The sequence below is a fragment of the Gadus macrocephalus genome, chromosome 22 (assembly GCF_031168955.1).
Source record: "Gadus macrocephalus chromosome 22, ASM3116895v1".
In the NCBI taxonomy this organism is placed as follows: Eukaryota; Metazoa; Chordata; class Actinopteri; order Gadiformes; family Gadidae; genus Gadus; species Gadus macrocephalus.
Genome location: NC_082403.1, coordinates 9,363,435 through 9,385,803, shown reverse-complemented (window position 1 = coordinate 9,385,803; position 22,369 = coordinate 9,363,435). Strand labels below are relative to the sequence as shown.

Sequence of the window (22,369 nt, the reverse complement as noted above, 5' to 3'; positions counted from 1 at the left end):
TGATTTACTATTTTTTATATTTAAAATGTATTAGATTTTATATTAATATATTATAGTTTGCAGTCAAGTCTATAGTTTATGGTTAAGTTATGAGCAGGGGGCAATGCTGCACAAGCTGCAAAGGCTTCATTTTACTGTATCATTCACAATTCAAAACACATTTGTTACAACAAAAGTATTTTATTGAATTTTCCAAAAGTCCACAATTTCTTTCACAGTCCTTAGTGTCCTTAAAAACGTCTCCCTTGATAACACTTACATACTGCTATCTATCTAGACTGTAAACTTCAAACAAGTACAACTCTGTTTTAATGTCTCTTGGCGACAAATCAGATCTCTTTCAGGAAATTGAATTTTAATCTGTGGAAGATTTGTAGGGTTTTCTTTCTAGGGCCAGGTCAAAACAAGCAGTAACAGGTATCATAAAAACAGATAAAGCCAAGCAATGCCCAGTATGGGTAGATAATTCTGCAACGCTAAAGATATTCCCGCAGACCTTTATGGATCAAATAAACTCCATAAACCAAAATGAAGGTTGATTAGGAAATAAATCGGCGTTAGTATTTGAAAAGTTTAATTCCAAAATGAGTTATACATTTTTTGAAAGCGTATTCAGACAAAGAAGTTGCCTTCTGCGATGGAAAGATGGTTTCGTGATCTGACACAAAATTGAAATTGGTCATGATAAACATCATGTGTTATATTTTACATTTATTTAAATATTTAAAAGGACAAGATATTGTTTTTGGAAAAAAACGTTTACACCCAACATAAGAGGCTTTGTGGTATTGTTTTGTAAAAGGACCCTTTAATCTTTTCTTCTCCTATCACAGACATTTGATTGGAATCCAAGTAAACTTGCTTAGCGCAAAGACAGTGGACAGTGGGTCATAACATTGACAATTGATAAAGTGCACAAGTGCTCATTTAAAAATAAATGACAGTGGGGAAACACACACACACAATGTCTACAAACAACATTCAAGTGGGTCGGACGGCAGGTTGGGGTGTGTGTGTGTGTGTGTGTGTGTGTGTGTGTGTGTGTGTGTGTGTGTGTGTGTGTGTGTGTGTGTGTGTGTGTGTGTGTGTGTGTGTGTGTGTGTGTGTGTGTGTGTGTGTGTGTGTGTGTGTGTGTGTGTGTGTGTGTGTGTGTGTGCGTGCGTGTGTGTGTGTGTGTGTTGGTCAGTGAGAGGGGGATCAGCCCCCTAACGTCTGTAAGGCCTGAAGTCAGTTATTCACCATGTGCGGCTTTATGTGTCAGCAGCTCATGATAACATCATCATCTCATGGGGCCTTGTTGATCAACCACTGGTTTGGCGTTGGACCACCGCAGGGAAATCACACCTGACGCATGGCTCTCCTGTAACCACCCCAACCTATTTCACCACACACTTTTTCAGCGAGAATGAGAGAGGAATGGATTAGTGTACTTAAATTCCAGGTTTTTTCTCAGGGTGATTTACTGTAGAAAAATTACTATGTCGGAGTACACCAGAACAAAATTGCCACTTCTTCCGTTTTCTCACAGTTGTATTTCGTTTAAACCATTGATCGGGTCGCCCGTCACCCTGCGCCGGAAAGTGCTCAAAAAAATATTGACTGTGTTTATTCTGCTTTCATCTTTCATTCTCTCTTTTTTCAACCTTTGAAGCAGATAGATGGGGACAGGGGGGGGTGTTCACTGTGGTCCTACACCTCACACACGAGACACCATGCAGACTGATGCACACAGGAAAAAACACCAGCCGTCAATCATTCTATTCATATAAATAGGGGGAAAAAATATACAAAAATATAAAATAAAGAACTAGTCGGACACACAAGCCCCACATTCATTCATCCTGTCAGAAACAACACTAACTCTCCCACGTCCTTCACTCACTACTGTGCTTAGCAACACCTTGTTTCCTCCTTTGTGTTGTTTTCTTCTTTTTTTGCTTAAGAAGCCAAGGCATTTTGCACCAAGTAGTAAACATAAAAGGTCATCTTATAAATCTCAGAGGTAGTTCCCTGACAACGTACTCGCTGCGGAGGTCAACTGACAGACAGGTGCACACGTAAGACAGAAGAACCGGAACACAGAACCAAAGGCGGGCGGCCGTGTACGGAGCAGCCTCTGTGGCTTCGGACAGTGCAGCGGGGGAACCGACAATAACAGCTAAGGGAGGAAGCTATGGGACCACGTCTTCAGTGGCGGCGGCGGCGGCGGCGGCTTTGTTAGTTAGGTCCGTTGAGTTTGGAGTTTTTGTGCCGTCCTGACACAGGGGTGAGTCCCTCAGACGTAGAGGACGACGGTACTGCCGGCGGGACAGTGAAGGCCTTCGGTGGAGGGGTTCAGCGCCAGGCAGAGGGCCTGGGTCTGGGAGGCGGACGAGGCAGGGCGGCAGCTCTTGGGGTGCGGGGAGTCGCAGTCGTCCGACGTCAACTCGGCGATGTCGTCCGACTGCGTGTCGGACAGCTCAAGGTCGCTGCGGAAGCTCTCGGGCTGCGCCAGGGTAACGTCTCGGGGCCCCTCCCCCACTGAGAGCTCCTGGGGGCCCTCCCCCTGTGAGACGTCCTGGGGCCCCTCCCCTGCCGGGACGTCCCGGGGCTCTTCCCCCAGTGCGAGGTCTCGGGGCCCCTCCCCCAGCACGATGTCCTGAGGCCCCTCCCCCAGGGAGAAGTCAAGGGGCCCCTCCATCGGCAGGACGTCCTGGGGCCCCTCCCCAAACGAGACATCCTGGGACCCCTCCCTGAGCGACGCCCCCGAGGGGGACAGCCTGAGAGCAGAGTCGGACAGGGCCCCGCCCCTTCTGGAGCTGCAGTCCTGAGGCTCCTCCCCTCCTGAGCACGTTGCCATGGCAGCGGAGCCAGCGGGTTGGGTCAGGTCCTCCTCACTGGTCAGGCAGAGATGGCTGGGTTTGGTCTCGATGTCCACCTGGATCTCCAGGTTGGTGCATTCCCTGTAGTAGGAAGGATATCATAAAGAGATTATATTTATTTATTAGAATAGGTTTGATATATATTAGGGCAGGATAGTGTTTGGTTTGTCCCAAACGGCCGAAATTTGAGGTTAAGTAACACTAAAGTCTGATAGCAGACGATGTCAAATCTGGTTTCAGTTTTTTCATTTCATATTTGTTTCAACCAATCATGTCCTGGAGGCGGCGACCTGTTGGCCGCGTAATTGTAGTGTTGAGTTGATATTAAATCAATTCATGATGAACAGAGAGGAAAATAACGTAACCGAGAAAAGACCAAAAAAAAGAGAGGAATATCCAGAGAGATGACAGAAGGCCAGACGCTGAAAAAATAGAATCAAACTCAAATGAGAGACCTCAGGATGATGTCTCACCTGTCAGGTAAGGTGTAGGCGGAGACGATGGAGCCGGCCATGCCCCTGGTGCTCGCACAGTCACTGCCGGCCCCCAGGCTTCCCGTGTCCCTCTGGGTGCTCTCCTTAGCCAGCTCCCCCACCTGCACCTCCAGCCTGTGGACCGCCAGCTCAGTCAGCTCTACGCACCCTGGTCTACTAACCGTAACCTCAGAGTGGGCTGGGAGAACCTCTCAGCTGTCCAACGTCATCAATGATTCAATGATTCAATGATGAACTTCTCATGTGTTTATAGTAACAGCACTTCATATCAATGCATTTTCATTAGTGATGCTCTGTGTTCTGTGTTGACATTAGTAATGCATCAATGGATAAGAAGGATGTTTTGAAAGAGCCATAACCTATAAGAGCGATTAAGATGGGACAAAGGGTGGAAATGTACATCATGGAAATGTAATGTAACGCGTTTCTAATAGTTTGTATGTCCTGCTTACAGAACACGTGGGAAATAGCGAGCATGGATGCTTACATTTAGCAGATTTGTTATAATTTAGCAGCTTTACTTCCAATTAGCAAGGATACCATCAAATGCCGGTATGCTAACAATGAGCAGGGACATCCTTTAGCGGGTAGGCTCACACTGAGGAGGGATGCTAGCAGTTAGCCAGAACGAAACCACATAGCAGGTATGCTCACACTGAGGAGGGATGCTTTCCCTTACTCACTGACTCTTACCTGCTGTACTTGCCGGTGCGGGTCCCCAGAGAGCCCCCTGCCAGGGTGTTGAAGTGCGGGGCGTCCCCCAGGGTTCCCGGGGCCACAGACAGCCCCTCGCTGGGGGAGGTGGTGCTGAGGCCGCTGGCGGCGCCCTCCAGGCTGCTCTCCCCGAGGCTGGGGGACTTGAGGGCACGCCAGGCGTCAGCCACTAGGGAGAGAGAGAGAGGGGTTGTTACAGCAGCAGTGGGACGACCACTTGGAAGCACACAACTAACAGTGTGTTCCAATATATATGTCAATAAATAATAATAAATAAGGGAGAAATATGGTACAGATCTAGAGAGACACCAAGAATGGATGAGATTTGGGAAAATGTGGTTTCACGTTTTTTTAAATTAATTCTGACTTAATTAAAACAACATTCCCCTGCTCCAGCATGAGACTCACTCATAAGATAACTTTAAAATGTTGCATTAAGAAGAAACTCAATGAACACCGTGTGATCCTGTCATTCTGTGGTTTGGCCTCTCGCAATATCCTACCAAGACCCTTTTGGACCCTATATCAGAACTGTCAACCTTCAAATCATCAACAAAAACTCTTAAATCACCTAATCGGAAGGAAGGCGACTGAAAACATCAGCTACCTGTGATTGGTCCGTCGTCCTCATCGAAGTCGATCCGAACGCCACGGCCCTTCTCTCGGCTGACGCCACAACCGCCGCCGCGACACAGCGAGATGGGCACCACTCCGTAGACGTAGGCCAGCATGATGGGCACTCCGATGCCTGCTCCCGACGCCCAGAGGAGGAAGGAAAACAGGGCTGAACGGGACCGCACTGCACGAGAGCCAAGCATTGTGCTGGTCTAACCACCAGGGGGAGCTTTACACTTCAGTCAGTATGCCAAACGCTCGCCTCCTTTTCAATACAGTACGTACACAGTCCATCTTTATATAATATAATAGGATCATCGTTAGTCCCACAAAGCTCAAGCTATTAATATAATAATCTGAATCTTAAATATGGATATGAATATAATATGAAAAATACAATAACAATTTATTATGATATTAATGTCATAAATGAATCTAATATTTTAATGATCCATTTATTTCCATTAAATGAATAAGGAGCAAGTGAAAGATATTTCAGTGGATGAAGAGAATGGGGACAGAGGAGAATGTGGAACGAACCGACGCTGACGGCTGCCACGACAGGAGCGCTGATGATTGACAGGGCCACGCCCCCTGTGATGGCCAAGTTGCGTCTGTGGCGAGACGCCTTCCTCAGCTCGTAGTGGGCGTGGATCTGGGGCAACAGAGGCGGGAGCTGACGTTATTTTTCACCTCTCAAATAATTTGCATAGAATGTTGAACTGAAGACATGGGTATCTGTTGATCTGAAACCGATACCCGTCAGCGTTCCAGACATCTGTCGGCCACTGTTACACCCAAACCTCCCCCCCTGGGGATCAATAAAGTGTTATCTTATCGTTCCTTTATCTGTGAAACCGGTCCATTTGATAAACATGAACTAGTGGTTCCATCGTGTGTGAGAGCTGAGGTATCCTCTGATATATCTGAGGTTACGCTCATCCCGTAAGTTACCCAGATTCGCCACCAGAGGTCACAGCAGTCCGATTCTGTATGCAGTCATTGGTTTAACACCTAGAAACGTTGCAAGAGTAAGATAAATAAAAAAGCAATTTCTGTGTGTTGATATTGCCAAATACATATTATTATTTTCAATTATCTGGAGTAAATAAGTTACGCAAATAACCTTCTGGATTCAAATACGTTGGTATGCTCAGGAACTGAAAGTAAATGCTCTCATTTCAGGGAAATTCCGAAAGTGGTTTCAAAATGAGAGCAGGAATTCATTCAAAAGATATCGAAACCTAGATGGAAATAGTTTCACAATCTGGTCAAAGGGTGAGCATGTGTGTGAAAGTTTTGAAGTTGTGAAAGAACTCCCATGTATTGCTTCAAAGCTGGATATTCTCATCTGTGGTTTCTTATGAAAAGGAAAAAACCCTTACCCTAATTACATAAGAATTATTATAAAGAAAGACGATAAAGTACCTTTCCTTTCATAAAGATTGTGTTACACACACACACACACACACACACACACACACACACACACACACACACACACACACACACACACACACACACACACACACACACACACACACACACACACACACACACACACACCCCTTCTTTTCTTCCTCCTGCCTGTCTCTCTTCATAAGTGTAAAACCATACAAAGCCTCTTTGGTTTGGTTTAAAGTGCCTCAGAAACGTTCAGGTGGAGGCGAGTGTCCCCCGCCAGGGGGAGGAGGCTCACCTTGCGGCCCACGTAGACGGGGATGCCGATGACCATGGCGGGCACGGCGATGCCGGCGATCAGCGTGATGCCGATGGGAGCGCCGATCAGCGTTCCCAGCTGCCACAGGATCTTCTTCTTCCTGCTCCACGGCTTCTTCCCCCAGAAGGTGCAGCCGGACGGACTGGGCAGACACACACACACCCACACACAGCAATCATGCAAACACACACATAAACACACATACACACACACACACGCAAACACAGCATACACACAAACACATACAAAGCACACACACACACACACGAGTGTTAAAGTTGTACTCTGACTAGGAGTGAGACAGTGCGTGTGTGTGTGTGGTGTGTGCATGCATTCGTGTGTGTTTGTATTTCTGCATTTGTCTGTGTGTGTATCTGCCTGTGTATGTATGCATGCGTGTACTTCTGTGTTTGTGTGTATAGTAATGCACGAGTGGATTTCTGTGTATGTGTCCATGGATCTGCACGTGTATCTTTTCTTGTGTGTATGTCTGCGTTTGTGTGCATAATGTGCAGGTTTACATTCGGTGTGTGTGGGTGCGTGTGTGTCTACAACTCCCTCTGGGTGTGTGTGTGTGTGTGTGTGTGTGTGTGTGTGTGTGTGTGTGTGTGTGTGTGTGTGTGTGTGTGTGTGTGTGTGTGTGTGTGTGTGTGTGTGTGTGTGTGTGTGTGTGTGTGTGCGTGTGCGTGTGTACCTGAGGTAGTGCAGGTCGGAGATCTCCTTCATGCAGAGCCAGCAGAACTCGGAGCCGCAGACGGCACAGGTCATGTGATTACAGCTGCCGTCGTTCATCTTGATGATGTACGCACCGCAGCGCGGGCAGGGCTTGATGTCATCAGCTGGGGACCGCAATGCACAGTGGTCAGCTGGACTGTGCGTGCGTGCGTGCGTGCGTGTGTGTTTTTCAGCCTCCTTTAAAGTGAGGCTGTGGCCGATCACAACAGCTTGTTTCACCGACGCAGTTTAAAGCGGTCGCCATGGAGACCAAATAGGTCCTGTGTCACTGTGTACACACAGCTTCCCTCTTAAGTCAAAACGAATCTGACGTGACTTGCCAAGGCAGATGGTGTGTGTGTGTGTGTGTGTTTGTTTGTGTAAGTGTCTGTACACAGAATGTGGAAATTGTTATTGTTTGTATCGTGCTGTTGTCGGAACCTCCTCCACTATCTGCTCTTCTCAAAGATAATGAGAACAAATTACACAGACACACACAAACACACTCTGTACAGTTTGTATCAGGCACCGGGGACTCAGTGTTCGGCCTCGTTTCTTCCAGACCGACCATTTCCTGGCTTTTCCCTGCCTGATCCCGACTCCAGCGGGTCTTTATCACTGAGCCTGGGCCGCTGTCGGAGCTCTACTGTCTTCTGCGCCCGCTGTGTGTCTGCGTTTGGACCGCACCCCCCCCCCCCCCTCCCCTCCCCCTCCTACCCCGGCGGCGAGGGGAGACTGTTGGCCGTCGCACGGCGGGGCGTGATATAAATAACAGCTGGTGTTTAGCGGGATATGACTACTGTGGTGTGTTGATAAAATGGGGGTCGATGGAAGGAGGTGGATGGAGCGCTACTCTGAGGTGTGAAACATACATCGGAAAACCATCTGCTTTGAGGAGAAATCGGCTGGCGTGTGTGTGTTTGCAACCACACACACACACACACATTGGTAACGTGTAAACGTGTTGGAAAATACATGAGTAAGATGGAAAATGTGATCCCAGTCAGTCAGTCAGTCAGTCAGTCAGTCAGTCAGTCAGTCAGTCAGTCAGTCAGTCAGTCAGTCTGTCTGTCTGTCTGTCTGTCTGTCTGTCTGTCTGTCTGTCTGTACGCATCCAGAGGGCACTCACCGGGTCCCTGCTCCTGCGTGTAGCTGGGGGAGTGGTTGCTGTGCGTGTGCAGGGACTGCGCCCTCTGCTGGCGGGCGGAGTCACAGGTCTGGTTGGGGTGCCAGGCCTGCTTACAGTGGTAGCAGAACTCGGCTCCACAGCCCTCCCTGCGGCACACCAGCCTGGGACAGCTGGCACAGCCCGACGCGATCACCGCAAAGCTGCACCAAAGAGAGGCAGTGGGAGAGGGAGAGGGACAGGGAGAAGAGGAGGGACCGGGAGAGGGAGAGGGAGAAGAGGAGGGACAAGGAGAGGGAGAGGGACAGGGAGGAGAGGAGAGGAGGGACAGGGAGAAGAGGAGAGAGAAGAGGAGGGACAAGGAGGAGAGGAGAGGAGGGACAGGGAGAAGAGGAGGGAGAAGAGGAGGGAGAGGGAGGAGAGGAGGGACAGGGACATGGAGGAGAGGAGGGACATGGACATGGAGGAGAGGAGGGACCGGGAGAGGGACAGGGAGGAGAGGAGGGACAGGGAGGAGAGGAGGGAGAAGAGGAGGGACAGGGAGAGGGAGAGGGACAGGTTGGAGAGGAGGGAGGAGAGGAGGGACAGGGAGAGGGAGAGGGACAGGTTGGAGAGGAGGGAGAGTGACAGAAGTGATAAGGATAGTGGAGGTGAGAGAAAGAGAAAGTGACCAGGATACGGACATGGGGGAGGGAGGAGAGATAGAGAGAGACAAAGTTCAAAGTCTCGATAGACCACTAAAACATTGTCAAGTTAGATACGACTCATTATCAAAATTTGAATAAGACATGATCACACTTGGCAAGAGGAAGAAAATTGATGTGGAAATATAACGTCTAAGTAAGCAGAAGACGAGTCAGATCAGTTAGCAGTGAAATGTGTCTGGATCTGTTCGATGAGGTCACCCTCCTTCAGGCCCTCACTTTGAGCCTCACCGTTCTAAAGTGTGTACGTGTGCGTGTTTGTGTGTTTGTTTTTGGGTGTGTGAGAGAGAGTTGTACAGTTAAAAACCTCTCTCCGTCTTTCAACATTCCAGGTTCAGGATTCAAAAGGACTTGATTGGCATGGCAAAGGTAAATCTTTATTTCCGAAGCACACACATACACAACATGATCTCTTTAATCAGGCATCTACTCCTGTCCCCGTGGCAACACCTCGTCACCACATCAGTAGTATCCATAGCAACTGGAAGCTAAAGTAGGCAGCTTGGGGGAGCTATTTTCATTGCTATTGGCTACCCTGCCGTCAGTCAAACTGGAGTGGATCTGATTTGCTAGACAAGGAGGCGGACATTTGTGTGAGTGAGTGAGTGAGTGAGTGAGTGAGTGAGTGAGTGAGTGAGTGTGTCCAGCAACACCAGGGACAGAAAATAGAGGGAGAATAGAGAGTATTCATTTCAACACAAACCTATGGAGTTATATCTCTATCCATCCATTAATCACATACTCTATTGACTCTACTGTACACTCATCAATATGCCGTCAATAATCTTTCAGTCAACTGTCAACAATGCGCTACAAGGTCTGCCAGAAAAAATAAGGAATTTCAACTGTCAATATATTGCTCTGAGGCGTGCAATAAAAGATGAAAGTAGGGCACCACACTGTCCAAGTGCATTTGTCGATAGTGTTTAAATGTGGTCGATAGTGTATAGGTGTGGGCGAGAGTGTTTAAATGTGGTCGATGGTGTTTGGATGTGGTCGATAGTGTTTAAATGTGGTCGATAGGGTTTACATGTTTAAATGTGGTCGATAGTGTTTAATTGTGGTCGATAGTGTTTAATTGTGGTCGATAGGGTTTACATGTTTAAATGTGGTCGATAGTGTTTATATATGGTCGATAGGGTTTACATGTGGTCCATAGTGTTTACGTGTGGTCCATAGTGTTTAAATGTGGGCGATAGTGTTTACATGTGGTCGATAGTGTTTACATGTGGTCGATAGTGTTTACATGTGGTCGATAGGGTTTACATGTGGTCCATAGTGTTTAAATATGGTCGATAGTGTTTAAATGTGGTCGATAGTGTTTACATGTGGTCGATATTGTTTAAATGTGATCGACAGTGTTTAAATATGGTCGATAGTGTTTAAATATGTTCTTTTCCCTCACTCTCCACCTCATCCCTAACTCTCCACCTCAAGCTGGTGTGTAGTGAGCGTTCTGGCACCGATTGGCTGCCGTGCATCACCCAAGTGGGTGCTACATATTGGTGGTGGTTAGTGAGGTCCCCCCCTTCACTTTAGGCGTCTTTGAGTGTTATTAATTATTATTATTATTCATGTTTAACCTCTGTTTTCCTTTTATTCCTAGTCTTTTTTACATAGTTTTGAATGATGACTATATGCTCTGTAAGGTGACCTTGGGTGTCTTGAAAGGCGCCTCTAAATTAAATGTATTATTATTATTATTATTATTATTATTTGCAGGTTTGACTTTGTATTGTGTTCGGGGTAATACAACACAATGTTCCAGCACTGAGTTTGATTTGGGAAATAATATGATGTCAGTAAAATATCAGCTTTCAAAGACGGAGGGAGACAGGATAGTGTTGCTCTTCACCACCACACAGACTTGATAAAGCCGATAAACTCTCTCATTATATAGAAGCCTAGAAAGAGGCGATAAATTAGAGAGTAGCAAGCGGTCAGCAGGCCTTTGGCCGACCGTGCATTTCTTCCTCTCTCACTCCCTTATGAACAACCAAGGTCAACTCTCTCTCCCTCCCTACCGCTCTCGCTCTCCCTGCCCCTCTCCCTACCTCTCTCTACCTCCCACGACCCCTCTATCTCTCTCTCTCTCTCTCTCTCTCTCACTCTCACTCTCTCTGTTTTTGTACCCGCAAGCAGACTACCTCTCTCTCTTTCTCTCTCTCTTACAGAAAACAAGTCTACCACTGAATAAGCAGTTGAACCTGCTGTTAAGGTAATTGGGCCAGTTCGAGTGAATCACAGCTCTGGTGTAAGACCCTGGACAGTCCCCTGTAGATATCTAGGTCATCCCCTGCCCACGACAGAGCTGCTGACTCCAGCAACACAGACACACACGCGCGCGCACACACACTTTTTTGTTTAACAAAAACAATCTGTCAAGGACTTTCCCTACCACATTGCCAGAAAAATAACCCCCAAAAACAGCGGATATTTATGTTCATATTCATTCCTCTTCCTTTCGATAAGCATACACACACACACACACACACACACACACACACACACACACACACACACACACACACACACACACACACACACACACACACACACACACACACACACACACAGAGAAAGAGAGAAACGGAGGGATTGAGGTAACAGAATACATCGACAGGAAAAGCATCTTCTGGCCGAGATTGGGCATGAAAGGGAGGAATGAGGAGGTGGGAGGAGATGCTAGAACTAACACTCAGCATTCCTTGAGCCAGGGCCTACATCTATCATTTAACTTTTTGCTCTAGAGGTATGGTAGAAAACACTAAACAATCGCCACACTTTAAAACCCAAATCAACTAGTAACTGGATTTACCTGTTGCTGTCTAACAGGAACAGGAAGTGGTGGAGAGGGAAAGCCCATTTGAGGTGGATTAACACGGCAGGGTTAAGTTTCCCCCTCGTCAGTTACTGAAGGAACATATTAAAGATCTCTGGCAACGCAACCTGGTAAACAAACTTGCAAGTCATCAAAGGGTGTGTGTGCCTTCTGTGGTAAAGGGTGAGTGCGTGCCATTTCTCACAGGTTTGGACCTGTGGAGTATTTGAATTAAATTCAGCTCCTGCTAATCATGAGGCTGATCCAAACAAAATAATGAGCCAAATGAAAACCTTGAGATGTCTTTCTTTGTTTTTTATGCTCTGACTCCAGGGTTGGCCTATATTCCCTGGAAGGTAAGATTGTGAAATGTTTTTACTGTTGGACTTAGAACACAAATTAATCATGCACAGATAATGGAGCACCACTAGTAAATAAAGAAGAACGTTACGTTTGTAAACAGAAGAATGATCATAACAATCACGTACAGATAAAGGTGATTATTATATTGATATGATGATATGAGACTAAATATGAAGCAGGTCATTCAGATTTGGCGACTGATCGTGAATGGCTGATTGGTTCCTGGTCCAAAAGGCCACTTCAGGTTAAAGTGATAGTTTCCCTAAAGGACCATAAAAATGATCAAACCATCGTTACCATCTCTAATGGCTTCATTAAAACGTCACCGATATGCGACCAAAAAAACAAGGGATTTCTATGAACCATGTTGGAAACATTATTTAGTGAGGCCAGGAGATACGGTTAGGATGGTTTGATCTTCCTGGTATCGTCCTGTAAGATCTTGAATAATTAACTGACATAAGAAAGAAGGAAAGAAGGGCCCAACATATCCGCACACTTTTACCACTTTTTTTATCTGATCACTGATACAACGATCATTAAGATAACGATCACTAAAGGCGGCGACACACTGGGCCGTATATCGGCGTTGGTTAGACTTGAGAGGTCGGTGACATGAGTCTCTCTCTTTGGTGTGTACGGTGAAATCGGCCACGTCGGCGTTCTTTTCAGCCGATTCGACATGTGTTATTGGCCATCGTTCAGTCTTTTACCATTCTGATTGGTGGAGGGCTAGCAGCTTGACTAGCGAATCAGTGAAGCCCGCAAGTGAGGATGGTAAACATACCATCTTAAGTTTACTTGTATTTTGATATTGCATGCCTTTTGTATTTTATACTTACTACTACTTTCTTACATTTTATACTTTATTACTTCTTACAATAAAACATCTTTGAAAAAGCAAAGTTCCCGACACAAATTCGGATAAGCTCCATAGCCTGCTCGCAGTGGTATCCACACTATCACCCACTTGTGTGTCTAACTTCTCTCCTTATTTTTCGCTTACCACTTTCTTCTTCCAAAAGAAAAAGCGCAAGAGCTGACAAGGCCAGTATCTTTGCACCAACGTCATCCATGGTTTGACAACAGTGACTGGTGATGACCGCGTGCTCTGTGTATTGTTCCAGAGAGAGGACCTGGTATTTCCGTTTTTCGTCTTTTTTTCGGACCACAATACAGATTAGCGCCGCTTGTTGTTTTGGAGACATTACCTTTATTATTATCTCGCGCAAGCGCAGAACGTACGGCGTCGGCTGTAATCGCGTAGGTGTGTACTTCCCATTTCGGTAGATCGCGTCCTTTATACTGCATACAGATCATTACGTTAACGATCACCAATACGGCGATCGTTACCATGACGACCGCATCGCGAACATTGATTGATTTTTTCGCGTCTCTTACCCGCAGTCGGGCGCCGGGCACCAGCGGCAGTCGGGGTCGGCGGCGAGGCAGCGGCGGAGCAGGAACTCCTCGTACTTCTCCAGCAGCGCGGCGTCCTGCAGGATGTCGGCCACCTGCCGCGGCACCAGCCGCTCGGCGCACTCGGGGCAGCTGAGCTGCACGCGGCTCTCCGTGATCTCGATGCGCAGGTACTGCCGCAGGCAGCCCAGGCAGGAGCGGTGGCCGCAGCCGTGCAGCGCGGGCAGCTGCCGGGCGGGCTGCCGCACCAGGCACAGGGGGCACTCCAGCTGCTCCGCCTCCCCGGCCTCCCCGGCTTCCCCGGCGTCCCCGGGGCCCCCGCCCGCCTCCGCCAGGGAGGCCCGGCTGGAGGAGAGGGCCTGGGACGGGGCGGGGCTGCTGGGGTCGGCCGTGGTGGCGTAGGAGGCGAGCGGTTTGTAGGGGGAGGTCACGACGAAGGCGGCGGCGGCGCCAGTGGCGGTGTTGGCGGAGGCGTTGGCGGAGGCGGCCGGGGCCGGCGCCGGCACCACGGCGGGGGCAGGGTGGTGTTGGAGGGCGGAGGGCATGTTGGGGATGGTCGGGAGGAGCTGCTGCAGCTGTTGGTGGTGGTGGTGGAGCTGCTGGACGATGCTGGGGCTGGGCGCCCCGGACTTGGTGCGTCTGGAGCTGCGCTTGCCGTGGAAGAGGCTGTGGAAGGAGATGCGTCCCGGGCGCTTGCCCGACGCACGGCACTTTGGGTTCGGGGTGGCGCTCACAGAGGCGTGGGGCGACTCCAAGTCCTTCTCCGATCCCATATTTCTACTGTGATGTGGGCTACACGCCTGCACTGGAAGCTACAGGTTTACGCTTTTGACCACACACACACACACACACACACACACACACACACACACTCTTTCTATTTCTGTCTCTCACCCACTCACACAGGCGAGGATCCGTCCTCCGGGGAAAGCAGAACTGGAATGCAAATACAGATATGACGTCTTCGAGTTACTGTGAATTCACAACGTCAGTCCTCCTGTCACAACACAGGGATCCTGACGCAGAGCAACGGCAGGACAGACGGATCTCGTAGAGGAATTCAGCTCAACCCAAACAGGGCAACTCTAAAACTCGAACATTAAAAAACACATTGTATCACTGAGCTTATACAAAGTAACAAAGTACAAACTGTTGTCCAGTTGGTTTAGAAAGACACTGAGAACAGTAAATCTCTGTTCAGAGAGGGTAGAAGAATGGTACGATCCACGGAGGGAAACGCTGGTCTGTCAGAGAATCGTAATTCCACCGTTTCCTCTCAGAATTCCTCTTCAGTCGTCTGTGTCTCTCCTTCTCCCTGTTTCTGTCCTGTGTGTGAGAAAGAGAGAGAACAGGAAGTTAACACAAAGAGCATGCTCAGTGAGACCTGCCTCTCTCTCGCTCCTCCCCTCACCTCCTCCCCTCACCTCCTCCCTCCCTCCTTCACTAAATACACTCTTGCTTGCAGCGCCTCTTTAACATTTCTCTATTAACTCAAAAGAAATGGAAGATATAATCTGGCAGGGGTAATAGACTAACACAAGCTCACCATCACACACACACACACACACACACACACACACACACACACACACACACACACACACACACACACACACACACACACACACACACACACACACACACACACACACACACACACACACACACCCATTAATAATAAGCCAGTAATGTATCACGACTGAGATATGAGAAGCACAGAGTGTTTGGGGTCATGTTCAAATGACCCCAAACACACCTTAGTCTTTGTCTGTTTACTCTGTCATTGATTTATTAAAAAACACCCTTCTTCACTAGCCCTCGCTCACCTGTCATTGAATGTCTCTCGCCCTCTATCTCTCTTCCCTGCTCACGGGTGCCTTCTCCGTCAGTGTGAGCTCTCTCGTTATCTCTTCCTTTGAAGCTTAATGTCACTCGCTCTTTCCCTCTCCCTGTCGTCACTCTCTCTCTCTCTTTCTCTGGAGGACCACAAGCTCTTCTTCCACTTCACACTGCACTGCCAGTGCGGTTTCCATGGCGACGCTCACTATGAGCAAGGCAAACAGCGGCTCGCTCTGTGACTCTGGCAGTTATGGAGACGTTGAATCCCCCACACACTTACGTTTAATTAAAGAAATAAATTACATGTATGTATGTACACGCACACAGTTAAATTTGTCAACTACAGCACATTGACGGTAATTAATTACTGTCAACACACTGGTGTGGTGGAATTGCTATAGGAGAAGAGCAGACAGTTGTATCAACATACGATCAGCAAAACAGTCAGTCAAAGTAAGCATGCCTGGAAACACCATCGACCACACACTAGTGGTGCTTGAGATAGCTCATCTAATCTATCCTACATCTGAGAGAGAGAGAGAGAGAGAGAGAGAGAGAGAGAGAGAGAGAGAGAGAGAGAGAGAGAGAGAGAGAGAGAGAGAGAGAGAGAGAGAGAGAGAGAGAGAGAGAGAGGCAACGTGACCAGCTTGTTATCTGTGTTCCTGAGACAGAACACTTATTTTTCCTCCTCTATGAACAGGGGGGGGGGGAGCTCAGACCACCATGGCATGAGTACCAAGGAGGAGGTGATAACACCCACACACAACCCCCAAAGCAAACCTACCTTGAAGTACATCTCTGAATCTATGATGATTTGGCCGGATTTCCCCCATACTAACACACACACACACACAGGGTTGTGTTAGATAAACCACCTAAAGTGTGCGTAATGCTGCCTGAGGTATCAGCATGTGGGATCTGAGTGTCCACACAGTGCAGCCCTGCTATCCACACGTCTGTCTCATAGAATGACACACAGAGCGGATACTTGTGTGTATGGCAGATATGGCAGGATATGAAGAGACCAATACCTTACTCCTACTCTACATCTGTTGAAATGCATCTCTCTCCTCCCCACACACAGACACATACACAGACACACACTTTGGTGCCCTGATTCCCTGATTTAAGACAGCTCCCTCGATCCAAAATATGTGTGCACGAGACAGGGCTTGCCTATGTGTGTTCACGTAAGCATTTGCTAGCACATCTTGCAGTGTTTCCTTCACCGCCTGTGTGCCTGTCTGCCTCCCGGCCTGTCCATCCATGTTTGGCTCTGTTCAGCTCTATTGTATGCAACGCTCTCCGGGACATGTTTTGGAGATTTTTTTTTAGCTGGGATCTGTTGTCTGTTGGGGAACTATTTTCTTCCCCACCATTGCCGGTAAAAAAAATGATCGGACGTGACCTAGGCAGAAATCCTTTTAACGGATGTGGTATTGTATTACGTTATAAGAGATAACGTTAACTTCAAAACGTTATCAAGTCAACGTTATTAAGGAAACGCTACCAAGGAAACACTAACTTGCTATCTTACCGTTAAATTTGTTGACTTCCCTTACAGCTGACGTTTTGTGGTAGCTCAATGATGGGGTAAACCAGCAATGTTATCAAAGCAGAATAATAAAAATAAGATTAGGATTGTATTGAACACTATTGTGATGTTATGGGCTAGGTGTAAGCATGGGCTAGGTGGCAGCACATCATAGGAAGCTTGATCAATATTGAAATATCATATCAATAAATAAGGGCCCTTCTGAATAACTGTTTCCAGGGTTGCCCCGGAAGTTAGGGGGCACTGGAGATATGACGCCATGAGGAGACCAAATGAAACGCACACTTGCCCTGAATAAAACACCGGAGTTCTCTGTGTTTGAACATTTTTGGAAACATTTTGGATAATACAAGTACACAACTCAACTAAATGCATAACATAGGCCTAGTCATTTTAAGAAATATTACACCATTAAGCATGTTGAATGCTTTTGGAAATAAAAGCTGTTTGTATGCTTCATGATCTTGGTCTTTTTTCAAATCACGGTGGGAAGAAATGTCTGTCTGTGTTTTCTCCCATCATCATAAACGAATAGACTGGCACTGAGTGTACCGACCTCAAGGAACGTCCCGGTAGTTGGATCCGACTCCATTGGCCGACATCTACTGCTGAACAATGCATCAGACCGCGCTCAGGGTTCCATGTGGAGATCTGGCCTAGCAGTGGAGGGCTGATGGACGATGCCCTGCAGCTACCAATATCCCCACAAAGTGATGCTCACTGTGGTTTAGGGGTTGCTATGCCAACTCTGGTAATCTAAGTGATCTTTCTTGATTGGTTCTAATGTGCGTGGGTGTATGGATAGAAAGAAAGAAGGAAAGAAGACCATATGTCTATGAGGCATGTTTGTCACTCTCCCTTGATGCAGGTATTTTAGGTTAAAGACACAGACGTCACACTTAATTCACCCAATAACCAGCCTAACATCTGAAAATTACACAGATGTCCCAAGTGTGCATAAACATGCATAGGCCAACAACACACATATTATGTTACAGGGGTGGTCTCTGGGTTTGCTGACACACGCAACACACACGTACACTCATAGACAGAGACGCACACACACACTCTTACTGCTTTAATCTGTCCGGTGTGTAAATGTCCATGTGAATGAGTGCATGTGACAGTGCTTTCAGGAGCCCCAGCGGAGGATAAGAAAGGTAATACACAAATGCAGTCCGTGACTGAAGGCTGTGCAAGAGGATATAGAATCAGTGGCGCACTTAATTAGCTTGCTTGCAGAAGCACTCCATAAAACCTGCCTAATCTAGGATCTGGAGACAGAGAGCGATTGAGCTCTTCTGCTGCGATCTCTACACGGAACAGGTGGTCTCAACAGCCGATATGTACTGCATATTCATTTTTATGACAGTCAGTTAGATCACCATCTTTCTGTTTTTTTCTTTCACACAAGCAGCTACTATGATGTGTTCCTTGCATCCTTCTCTTGAAAAACAACGGATTATCTGGGATGTTTCCCTCTGCATCACAGTACATGCTCTTCAATGAACTCCAACTGAAAGTGTGAGAATTCGAGTTGAATTCAGGAAGTGTGTTTGTACTTAGCTTCAAGGGAGGTCCTCCTCATCCGTTTCTCATTATTTCATAAACAGCTTTTTGCCTGAGAGCAAATGTTGCTTTTGGCCTCAGTCTCTGAAACAAGCTTGTTATTCCGTCCCCTGCCGAGGTTCACTGTTAGAGTTTCTCTGTATTTATCTTCAGAAATACTTAATTTGCCATTTAAAATATTTTGTCTCAGAATAAGGGGACGACTGGCTGGTTGACTGACTGAATGATTCTCTAGTTCATGGGATCAGTCAATCTGGCCAAGGTGTCTTTCTGGCAGGAAAAGCTGAATCTTGGTCTGGGAATTTCCTCTGCATGTATTGTATTGAACTGTATACATTTGCCTTACTGTAGTTCTGTCCTCTGTCGGGTTCTCACACTGAACCGGTAGCAGTCCGGTCTCCACGCCCACTCTTTATTGACCAAAGAAGAAAAACCAAACTGCCATCCACCGACCCTTCGTTTTTGAACAAACACATTAACAATAATGCTAATGTTGAAGGTTTTGATTACCATAAGACTCTGACGCCTTGAAGGGGGCTGTTATCTACCTTTCTGTGATTCTTTTGTTCTTCCATGGCCCAATGTTGCCATGCTAAATGTCAACATGCACTGTGTCCCTGGCATTTGTTCAGCTGGGATGTGAACAAATGTGCACACGTGCACACAAACAAACACACACAGCCAAAGCAACTTGCAATGAGGCAGAAGCAGGTCCCACACACACACAACAAACTGGAAAAGTGTAGCTATGAAAAATACACATTAGAGTGTGCATGTGTGCGTGTGCGTGTGTTCTTGGAGGAAGTGTGTGTGTGTGTTCGGACTTTCTGTTTCTCTCCACCAAGGTCACAGGATGATCACAAATGATAAAGATAGAAATTGCTCACTCAGTGTGTTGTTGTGTGTGGTCTATTCCGAAAAGAGCCAGCAAAGAGTATTTTCTCTGACGTCAAACATCCTTTTGCGTCCAATGACCAAATAGCTATGATGTAGAAATATTTCTTCCCTTATGGTTTAGAGAGCACGATTGGGGTGAGTGACCATTGTTTACGTATCCTTTTTTTGTGGAATTATTTATTTTTTTAGTAATGTGCCGTCACAGACATTTTCCTTCTTCTTTCATTATCTATTGACTCCCTTGTCCCTCCTCGTGTGACGACCTTGATTCCTGTTGTCACACTATCACACCGTCCGGGGTGCTAATGGACTAACCACAGGCCATATGACATCACACCATCTCCGCCATTCTATCCTACCTTTTTAGTGAAAACATGCTTTGCCACCAATATGAGATATGCTTTTCTCTCACCAAGTGAGAGAAAAGCATAGTCTCTGTGGTTTACCGTCTACATATTCACCACTCCATTTGTTCGATTGTCTCACAGATTAAAAAAGGTGTGCGTTTGTGTGAGTGGGGGTTTGGGGGTGGGAATCAATATGCAGCTCTATCTCAGTCACTATTTTGCAACGCTATACAGTGAATGTTTAACACTTCCTTTAACATGGCTCTCTGTCACCCATCGACCAGGAGACTGACAGAGAGCCAGTCTATTTAGCGACAGAGGAAAGAGCGCACGCACATACACACACACACAGCAACACGTCCCAACCATTATGCCCCAGACACCTTTGACGACTGCACTCCCAGCTGAGGCTAAGACCAGTAAAGTATACCATCAATATTTAGAGATACTACCAGAAATAGCCATGGACACCACCGACTGAAGTGCAGGTGGGATTTGAGATATCACGCACACGGTTTTCTCAAATAATAGGAGTAATAACCATCCCGTGAGAGTCAGTGTATTTCAGCAAAGCAAGCAACAAATGTATGATACATACAATTATAGTGATACCACCACTCCCCTGGTAAGTCAGTCCACACACACGGTCCAGGTATCATGGGGTTAGGGCTGCAGGGTGCTATAATTAGAGATGTGTTCAGGTGCGACAGCGGTCGGTTGCTGAATGTTTAATGTCAAACCTGCAGGCCTCACAGTGGAAAAGAGCAACACTCTGAAAGAGGGTGCACACACACACACACACTTCCTGAATCTAAGATAAGAATAGAAATGGATCAGGTTATATATATGTATTACTATGTATTTTATATATACTCCAGTGTATGAACTTGAACCAGCTGAGCAGAACCTCATGGCTGACGCTAAAGCAGTGTGTCTGTGTGTGTGTGTGTGTGTGTGTGTGTGTGTGTGTGTGTGTGTGTGTGTGTGTGTGTGTGTGTGAGAAGAAAACCTCCATCCAGGAACAGGAACGAGTAACATAATGGACGGACGCTAACGCGCAGTTCCTGGCTTTGCCCGGTAAATGTAGCTGCAGTATTGATACAGGAAGTCGTATCGACACAGGATGAGGTCATCCCTGTGGTTAGACGACTAGACAAAATGAGGAACTGGCTCCATATGTACCTGCTGGGGTTATTCAGTGGCTAAGGGCCCAGGTGCCCATTGCAAGACTTCCTGAATGTAGTGGTGAGACCAACGCAGTCTATTTTCCCAGTGTTTTAAAAGACATAAAGAGATCTGACAATATGTAATTCATGGAAAAACCATACTTGAATTTGTTATACATGTCAGGTTTAAATCCGGGATTGTTTTGCTGGTCTTTTGTTAATTTCCCAGGATAATTGACTAGTGATTAATTGAAAACAGAAATGGTCCACCTTGTATCAAATGGTATAAACGTAATCGATCTTGATCCAATTCTCTGAGGGCAAATTTTCAAACCCATACTCATGACACACATACATGGAAGTCTGTCCCATTGGTTTAATACAATCCAGTTAAAAATTCTCATTTGCATCAAATGGAAGATAGGAAACAGACGGGGTTTTACTGATTGTTGGAAATAATAGTCATATAATTTCAGAGATTATGCACTTTGAATTTTGATGCAACTTTGGGAGACATCGATTTTGTCAGTAGCCTATTACCAAAATCGACCTTTGCTTTTATCCAAGGCATTATTTTGGCAGGGTTCTGACTACAAAGTCTTTCGGATTCGTTGGTCAACCAAACACATCGATATTAAACACTGACGAGTTTAGTCTAGCCTCCCGGAACACTACAGAAAGGACAGCCTCAGAAATCACTGATCAATAGTGTCTTTGCTTATCAATATCAGGAAGTTTGACTCTCCTCTTAAATGTGTTCAACATGCCATAAAGACATCAGCGGCACTCGATGGTCCACATGTGTGTGTGGGTCGCCCCCACACCCTGACACGGAGGTGCTGAGGCTAGAATGACGAGACGGATCCCCTTCTCCTCGATGGAGCCCAAATGCAACATAGAAAGACGTCTCAAAAGCGTTGGATTTGCACGAATGACTTTGACGATATATACCGTAAAGCGACTTACATCTGGAGACTTTACTCACCTCAGAGAGAAGATGACGCTGACCAGAACCAGAACTGTGTGAAACGGGAGAGCGTTGGGGGCAATGCGCAGTGGCCACTTCTGGGCGGAATGAATTCCTTCAACTGGCAAATGGACTATTTCCCCTACAACATATCAGCTACCAATTTCCGTATATTTAACAATGTTCTCTATCGTTAAATTACTGCCCAGTTGCGTTGCCGGCGTCTTCCCTCTTTGAGAGCGCGACGATCTCTGCCGTTGCTTTCGCCCGAGCGTCACCGTCACGATGGAAAGGTGGATCTTTTAGATCCTAGGGACCGAACGTACAGTGGGCGGTACCTTTAACTCTTAACAGCCAATCACTGAGTGGTTAGTAATGGAGCGAGGTACCGCCAACTGAGATTTGCTGGTAACTGAGAGGGACCGCCCACTGTACGTTCGCAACGACTTCCAAGGAAAGCGCCGATAGGTGACGTAGC

The 22,369-nt window shown here is 46.9% G+C and overlaps 1 protein-coding gene across 2 annotated transcripts; it reads right to left on the bottom strand.

Moving 5' to 3' along the window:
• Positions 1-160: 160 nt before the first annotated feature.
• rnf19b (ring finger protein 19B) lies at positions 161-22,190 on the bottom strand. Of its 2 annotated transcripts, none has more exons than XM_060042766.1 (10): positions 21,910-22,190; positions 13,534-14,877; positions 8,248-8,447; positions 7,099-7,243; positions 6,384-6,546; positions 5,225-5,339; positions 4,677-4,817; positions 4,049-4,238; positions 3,335-3,469; positions 161-2,942 (listed from the first exon to the last, which is right to left on the bottom strand). In XM_060042766.1, exons 2-10 carry the CDS (start codon positions 14,322-14,324, stop codon positions 2,276-2,278), a joined length of 2,547 nt encoding a protein of 848 aa, XP_059898749.1. In that variant the 5' UTR covers positions 14,325-14,877; positions 21,910-22,190; the 3' UTR covers positions 161-2,275. The 2 variants fall into 2 exon arrangements, with proteins under 2 accessions (XP_059898749.1, XP_059898750.1); XM_060042767.1 differs by lacking the exon at positions 21,910-22,190 and adding an exon at positions 15,378-15,893.
• Between the last annotated feature and the right edge of the window lie 179 nt (positions 22,191-22,369).

Excerpts from the sequence above, each read along its gene's own strand:
- rnf19b (XM_060042766.1), bottom strand. The coding sequence starts at position 14,324 with ATGGGATCGGAGAAGGACTTGGAGTCGCCCCACGCCTCTGTGAGCGCC. Across the intron at positions 4,818-5,224 it reads CGTGGCAGCCGTCAGCGTCG|GCATCGGAGTGCCCATCATG; the intron begins GTTCGTTCCACA and ends CGTCGGGAGCAG. Across the intron at positions 3,470-4,048 it reads CGCACCGGCAAGTACAGCAG|GCTGGAGGTGCAGGTGGGGG; the intron begins GTAAGAGTCAGT and ends GGCGGTCCACAG.